Genomic DNA, 8627 nt, shown 5'->3' with positions numbered 1-8627 from the left:
GTATTTAGTAGTTGTCATAACTAGTTTAAAAAACGTATTTAGTAGTTGTCATAACTAGTTTAAAAAACGTATTTAGTAGTTGTCATAACTAGTTTAAAAAAGTTATTTAGTAGTTTTGACAACTACTTTAAATACGTTTTTTAAACTAGTTATGACTTTTTTAAACTAGTTAAACTACTAAATACGTGACAACTACTAAATACGTTTTTTAAACTAGTTATGACTATCTTGCAAAAAATTAAATTATATACAATTATAGAATAGTTCAAAATGAAATGTTTCTAAAGAAAAGAACAAACCCAAAATGATGTTATTAAAACTTTATTGCAAATATTCAAACTTCAGAATGTTGTTTATCCATAAACGAAGGTTTATCACCTCGAAGGCGATTCGATGTAAGCTCAAGAACGATTCTTTTTTTATTTATATTATATATTTCAACATGATTTTACGTAAAGATAGACTAGAATGTAAACACCACAGGAAGTAATTTTTCAACTTTATTTTTTTCGGCTCAAAGTTAAGCCCCCGTACCGCTCCCCCTCCCCTCAAACTGAAACTGACTAGCTGATAAAGTGATGACCAGTTCTGAATATTACTTACCTTGAAGTATACATCATGTAGCATACAAAGTAAAGAAGTTTGAATTGTTTTATTTAGTATTTTTAATTTTTCGTTTTTACTTTGTATGTAGTATATTTAAAGCTAGTAAAGAAGAAAACAATACAGTTTACACGGCAAAAGAAAAAACCAAAACGAAGTATTCCAATGCCAAATGCTTATATAACAATAAAATAGTACAATATAAATAGCCTTTTGTTCAAAACCAAACCAGCATTCACACAAAATTACATTTCATTTGCACTTATATACAACAAATATCAATGGAGACTCGATGAGCGATATAGTTTCTTCTTGTTCAACGTATAATTTTCGCTGATGACCAGTGGCGAGTTTTGACCGAGACTCTTCATCAGCCGAGCCGGTATTAAATGTCTTAAACTCAACCAACTGCTGCAGTCCTGTTTGAGGGTCAGAAGTACTTCGAAGGTCGCTACAGTGTCCGAGTCGTACTTGACCTTGCCAATCCGACGACACAAGGTTTTCTCCTCGAGATTAACGTACACTACGCACCCCCGGATCCCACAAGGTTCCTTTTGTGACAATTTCAGTATATCCCGAACGATCCGCAAAATGAGATCGCACGGAACGAGCACCTCGGCACATTTCACCTGAGTACGCTTAGCTTCTTTCAAGCTCTCTTCTAACTTTTGCGACAGGAGTTGACACTTGTGGAGTTCATCGGCATCAGCCTCTCGGAGATCCGAAGGAAGGACATCTATAAAGACCAAAATTAACAGCCCTATCTCAGTGACTGCTCGAAATATCGCATATTTCATAAACGTGTGATATATTATTTATTTTATTTTATTTTTATAATACCCGTTGTTTGATCCAGTTTGCTATTGTTCGCTAACTGAGTAATTCGCGGTTTTGGTGACAGGTTTAGATAATGACTGATTTTTTGTAAATAGAATTGATAATATAAGCCTGTTATAATTTAAACTCGTGACTAATTCGTTTGATAATTGTTCTAGATTAAACAAAATCATGACCTCCAAAATTATCATGTATGTGGCGTGATCTGATTGACAATTGATCAATAACGATTGGGTGCTTTGCTAACTGTAAAAAAAGAGAAAAGTTTACTACTTCTCAGTTAAATCCCTAATTCTAAACCGTAACAACATAGAGTTCTACGTACCTTTTGAACCGAGCCACGAAATAAAATGATCAGAAAAGGGATTATTTTGAAGAGTATGAATTTCCATAATAACTTTAAAAATCTCCGAAATTTCTATTTCTCTACGTTGGAGACGTCCGAATTTTCGTGTACACAGTCGTACTGTTATAACTGTCAACACGGCTGTAGTAACACTGAAAAGATGTGCGAGAATCACAGTAACTTCTTTGTCGAGTGACTTCGACTAACACAAGCCTTTTCAAGACAGCTGATATTCTGATAGCACCCTCTAGCGGTAATCGCTGTTATCTGGAGAGTCAAACTATTATCCAATCACATTTCTAGAGCAGCGCCTAGCAACCGAGGTCTTCAGGAGACGCCTGAGGTCTACACGTGTACACGAGTAGCTTGGAGGCACACGCACGAGGAATATTCTAGTGGTTTATAAGGGCATGTTTAAACATGCACTGTTTGTCTGTACACGTGAAATAAACCGGCAAATCAAGAACGTTCGACGCCATAAGTCAACAGTATTATAAGGCAACAGTATTATAGCTGAAACTAAGCTGTGTTGGTTAAACTGTAAACGATAAAATATAACGAATTAATATGTTTCTCGTCTTTATGTTAAATAACTGTGTCTGTCGTCTATATTGGAACTTACATTCTCGTCTTCATGAAAGGACTGTATCTCTCGCTATATTGGAACTTACTTTCTCGTCTTTATGAAAGGACTATGTCTCTCGTCTTTGTTTTAACTTACTTTCTCGTCTTTATGTTAACGAACTGTGTCTGTCGTCTATATTGGAACTTACATTCTCGTCTTTATGAAAGGACTGTGTCTCTCGCCTTTGTTTTAACTTACTTTCTCGTTTTTATGAAAGGACTATGTCTCTCGTCTTTGTTTTAACTTACTTTCTTGTCTTGGTGAAAGGACTATGTCTCTCGTCTTTGTTTTAACTTACTTTCTCGTCTTGGTGAAAGGACTATGTCTCTCGTCTTTGTTTTAACTTACTTTCTCGTCTTGGTGAAAGGACTATGTCTCTCGTCTTTGTTTTAACTTACTTTCTCGTCTTGGTGAAAGGACTATGTCTCTCGTCTTTGTTTTAACTTACTTTCTCGTCTTGATGAATAGACTATGTTCTCGTCTTGTGTTAGATATCAGTTCTATCTATCTTTGAACTCAGTATCGTGTGTTAGATATCAGTTCTATCTATCTTTGAACTCAGTATCGTGTGTTAGATATCAGTTCTATCTATCTTTTAACTCAGTATCGTGTGTTAGATATTAGTTCTGTCTATATTTTAACTCAGTATCGTGTGTTAGATATTAGTTCTGTCTATATTTTAACTCAGTATCATGTGTTAGATATCAGTTCTGTCTATCTTTTAACTCAGTATCATGTGTTAGAAATCAGTTCTATCGATCTTTTAACTCAGTATCGTGTGTTATATATATCAGTCCTGTCTATCTTTTAAGTTAGTATCATGTGTTAGAAATCAGTTCTGTCTATCTTTTAACTCAGTATTGTGTGTTAGATATCAGTTCTGTTTATCTTTTAACTCAGTATGATGTGTTAAATATCAGTTCTGTCTATCTTTAAACTTAGTATCGTGTGTTAGATATTAGTTCTATCTTTTAACTCAGTATCTTGTGTTAGATATCAGTTCTATCTATCTTTTAACTTAGTATCTTGTGTTAGATATCAGTTCTGTCTACCTTTTAACTTAGTATTGTGTGTTAGATATTAGTTCTGTCTATATTTTAACTCAATATCGTGTGTTAGATATCAGTTCTGTCTATCTTTTAGCTCAGTATTGTGTGTTAGATATCAGTTCTGTCTATATTTTAACTCAATATCGTGTGTTAGATATCAGTTCTGTCTATCTTTTAGCTCAGTATTGTGTGTTAGATATCAGTTCTATCTATCTTTTAACTTAGTATCTTGTGTTAGATATCAGTTCTGTCTATCTTTTAACTCAGTATCGTGTGTTAGAAATCAGTTCTATCGATCTTTTAACTCAGTATCGTGTGTTATATATCAGTCCTGTCTATCTTTTAAGTTAGTATCATGTGTTAGAAATCAGTTTTGTCTATCTTTTAACTCATTATTGTGTGTTAGATATCAGTTCTGTTTATCTTTTAACTCGGTATGATGTGTTAAATATCAGTTCTGTCTATCTTTTAACTTAGTATCGTGTGTTAGATATTAGTTCTATCTTTTAACTCAGTATCTTATGCTAGATATCAGTTCTATCTATCTTTTAGCTCAGTATTGTGTGTTAGATATTAGTTCTATCTTTTAACTCAATATCATGTGTTAGATATCAGTTCTGTCTATCTTTTAGCTCAGTATTGTGTGTTAGATATCAGTTCTATCTATCTTTTAACTTAGTATCATGTGTTACATATCAGTTCTGTCTACCTTTTAACTTAGTATCGTGTGTTAGATATTAGTTCTTTCTATATATTATATCAGTTAAGCGTCTATAATCTATACATATCAGATATATCAGTACGAAATTGAATGTTAATGGTTTTGAATATTTTTCATAATGTTCATTCACAATTATTGAAATCGATCTGGTAGTAATCAATAAACGGCCTTCACAACAGATTAACACTATTTTGGAACAACAACGACTGTGTTATTTGAAATTGTATACCGATAATAAACATAAACGAATATCCGACATGAAATCCTGCGTTTTGTGTTTTACTTTTTTTCAGAAATATGTTTCGTTTTATTTGTTTTTTCTCAGAAATAATACGAAAAGATCAAAATATTCAAATGGATTCTTAATATACATGAAATTATCTAATAGTTAAGAGTGGTCAAATATACTAAAATATAGACAACAGCGCCCTCTCTGGACGAAATCAACTTTTTTCTCTATATTTTAATGAGATCCAACTTGGACACTAGCTTTGACAATGACTTTTGGTCACTGACCTTGCCAGTTATCCTTTAACCCAATGTTTCCCTATTGTTCTACTCTTGTACACAGTTAAATTCAATGTTTCACTGTCTTTCTAATCATTCTGTTGATACGTTATAAACTCTAATCAAGAAGCCCTCTGGTCTTGCTCACAAAATTAAATTACACCCTGTGTTAGAGGATGGATGATGATTCATAAACATAAGTTGAAACCTTCATAACATATTCAGAGGGTTGTGTATGTTATATTAAAACGATTTGGGGTTCTTACCACTCATTACAGACTATTCACCATGTCTAGTCATGCTCCATCTGACGGCCGTGCATCTTGACAATAGCCCTATAGCGATGTTTATATTGCATATGGCTACGACTTAAGGCTCTAATGTCCAAAGTACACCAATGCTTTCTGTAGTGTTTTCCATAATCCATCTAGCAGCTATTATTTCATCAGTCCAAATATACAGAAACTCATAGATGCTGTTTCCAAAGATTTGATCAGTATATCTTCATATTTATTAGCATGAATACCCATTTCGTTCTTCAGCTGCTTGATGTAAGCGACAGTAAACGGAAGGTATGACTGGAAGCTGTATTTTGGTGAACATACTTTGTTAGCCTCGCTTGCAGAAGGAAATATTTCCTGATTATGTTGGTACTGTTGCCTGGGGCGCGTGGACGACTTTTGCTACTGATCTCTGTACTTGTGAATCTCATTTATTACAGCACGGTTTTTTTCAGGATGGTCCTGGTGCCCTAAGGTGATCCATATGCTTTTGTTTTCTATTACAAGACACAGCATTTTGCTTAACACAATTATGGTACGACTTGTTGCAGGTCTTTTTCTACATGGTCCTGGTACACAAAGGTAATCCGCATGCTTTTTTTTTCTAAAGGCATTAAGCACGTAGGCTAACCCCCATCTTAGAGTTTCCAAATCTTCGATTTGAACACATCTTTATGATCAGAGTGTATGAACGTGTTTCGTCGGAAAGGATTGTTATATACTCTTCTCCAAAGCGATGAATTTTTGGTAGAATCATACTTCCTATGAAACGCTAAATAATGTAAACATATATTTCTGACACGTGCTAATCCAACCCTGTGGAACTTAACAGAACTGATGACATCATGTTTTGTAACATTAATATGGCATTTTTATTCATGGCAAAGCCACTAAGGTCCCTAATTTTTCACTACTTACCGGATGGACAGCCAAAATTCAGAGCTCTACTACCACAGGGCCCACATAAATGCTGATCCTATATTACAACTAACGCCATCGTACGTTCGATCTTGTAAATTTTCTTAATTTTTGTTGTTCTGAAGGAAGAAATGTTTTTATATTCCCAAAACGTTCGAGTTGTCATTAGAAAAAAAAGATCTTGTGATTTTTAATTCTACGTATTTTGGTCAGTTTTAGTACTGTTTATTTTTGTTTCTAACACGATAATAAAAACAAAGCTTCTGCGTTACTCCGATTGGGATACGCAGAAAACCTAGATAAGATTGTTATGTCTGTATCCATTTGAACTTGTTATTCTGATCATGTTTTCGAATATGTATGACAAGGTGAATCCTAAAATATAAGCTTTATAACCAACGTCAACTGTGGTCTCTTCTAACAATGTTTACTGCACTTTATGATCAGGTCAGTGTTAATATTGACTGACATCTTGCTGCCGGTGTTATTGATGATAGTTAGAACACCCGATTGGTGAATCAACGCGTACTAGTCTTCGTAAGTTTTGTTTTTTGATGTTTCATACTAATATTAAATTAGATATATTCACTCCTGATCTATTCTGGCAGTTTGCTTTGATCAGAAATCAATGATAATGTACGTATCCAAGTCACAACACTGCCTCCTTCAAGTGGCTTACTACACTAAAAATCTGGTTTCTATACCCGTGGTGGGCAGAGCACAGATAACCCATTGTGTTGCTTTGTGCTTGACAGCAGGTAAATGAAATATACCAACCACATATACTAACCACAAAACGCAGCTTTTAACACACATCTAGCACTAACTTAAACACCAACGTCTGAAAAATTATGATGGTTAAAGTATCATGCCGTTGGAATTACTTTGCGCATGCGCAGGATAACGGCCATAATTATGCATTATTGCCCAACACAGCAATTTCCATTGTAATAGGTATCTTAGACGATACTGAACATTACTATTGACTTCTAACACCACGCTTAAGAAGACTAAAAAAAACCATAAAGCACCATTGAAAGTGATGACGTTACACCAGTTCCCCTCTCATAAACTCGCCATAAAGCACCATTGAAATTGATGACGTTACACCAGTTCCCCTCTCATAAACTCGCCATAAAGCACCATTGAAATTGATGACGTTGCACCAGTTCCCCCTCATAAACTCGTCATAAAGCACCATTGAAATTGATGACGTTACACTAGTTCTCCCTTCAAAACTCGCCATAAAGCACCATTGAAATTGATGACGTTACACCAGTTCTTCTCCTCATAAAGTCGCCATAAAGCACCATTGAAATTGATGACGTTACACCAGTTCCCCCCCCCCCCTTACTGAACTCGTGTAGTGACTGGAAGTTTGGGAACTCTTTCCTTCCTCAACATCCAAGCTGCTCCCCGGTGGCACAGCGGTATATTTACAGAAATGGTTTCAATACCCGTGGTGGGTAGAGCACAGATAGCCCTTGTATAGCTTTGTGTATAATATCATACAACACCTTAGTCTTGTTTAACACTACCAGTTTCATCGCATCGGTTAGATATATATGTTGGATGGCCGGAACTTAGCAGTGAACCAAATATTTTTAGGTTCTAACTCACGTCTGTATATGATTTTGGAGTTTTAGGATCAAAAGGCTCTCGTGAAGTGCCGGTAGCGCCCTCTTACGTATAATTACCTTATTTATGTTAACATATATAAATAGGAGTATATATATAAATGTGTTCTTATACTGGAACCACTGTGTTAATAATATTCATTTGATGTTAAAACTATGAAATAACAAGAAAATAATGGTTGTACCTTAGATATGAAATTAAAACTTTCTAGCTCCAGTTTCTTAACAAAACTGTAAGATTGACATCGAAATTTTGGTAAAAAGTAGATTTATGTCGAATGGATTATGCAAGAGTGAACGTGTAACGATTTATTAATATTAATTAACTAATTATTGAGTTTTATGTTTTATTTTGTTTATCAAGTGCTTTTAATTGGCGATATTCCTTTAAAAGGAACACTTTCTCGAAAAGAGAATTTAAAGCCTTCATCGTGTCCAGCTGTATGGTGTATAACATGGTTACTATGCAACGTTACCAACAGAAATCATTTCACAATAAATTTGTTACTCTGCAACGTTACGAACAGAAATCATCTGAACTGCTTGATATCTAAAACTATGTTAAACACTATAGGAGCCTAGTGTCTCATTTGTGTATAACACGGTTAGTTTATCTCAAATATTTGTACACTTAAAATCATAGACCTTAGAACAGACAGTAAACACATCAACGAAACGTAGTCACAGCACTATAAACTAACTTTAATTAACACAATACGTCGTTACAACACTGTACACTAGCTTTATTGAACACAATACGTCATTACAACACTGTACACTAGCTTTATTGAACACAATACGTCATTACAACACTGTACACTGACTTCACTGAACACAATACGTCGTTACAATACTGTACACTAACTTCACTGAACACAGTACGTCGTTACAATACTGTACACTGACTTCACTGAACACAATACGTCGTTACAAGACTATACACTGACTTTGCTGAACACAATACGTCGTTACAACACTGTATACTGACTTCACTAAACACAATACGTCGTTACAACACTGTACACTAACTTCACTGAACACAATACGTCGTTACAATACTATACACTGACTTTGCTGAACACAATACGTCGTTACAACACTGT

General features: G+C 34.7%; 1 protein-coding gene across 1 annotated transcript; it reads right to left on the bottom strand.

The window, feature by feature from the left end:
- Positions 1-305: 305 nt before the first annotated feature.
- LOC106474462 (DNA damage-inducible transcript 4-like protein) lies at positions 306-2006 on the bottom strand. The gene is made up of 2 exons (XM_013935156.2): positions 1766-2006; positions 306-1339 (listed from the first exon to the last, which is right to left on the bottom strand). The coding sequence occupies exons 1-2, from the start codon at positions 1830-1832 to the stop codon at positions 882-884; spliced, it is 525 nt and encodes a 174-aa protein (XP_013790610.1). The 5' UTR covers positions 1833-2006; the 3' UTR covers positions 306-881.
- Positions 2007-8627: the final 6621 nt, after the last annotated feature.

The sequence above is a fragment of the Limulus polyphemus genome, unplaced genomic scaffold (genome assembly GCF_000517525.1).
Source record: "Limulus polyphemus unplaced genomic scaffold, Limulus_polyphemus-2.1.2 Scaffold7253, whole genome shotgun sequence".
In the NCBI taxonomy this organism is placed as follows: domain Eukaryota; kingdom Metazoa; phylum Arthropoda; class Merostomata; order Xiphosura; family Limulidae; genus Limulus; species Limulus polyphemus.
The sequence above is the reverse complement of the archived record's forward strand: the minus strand, read 5'-3'. Positions and strand labels throughout refer to the sequence as shown.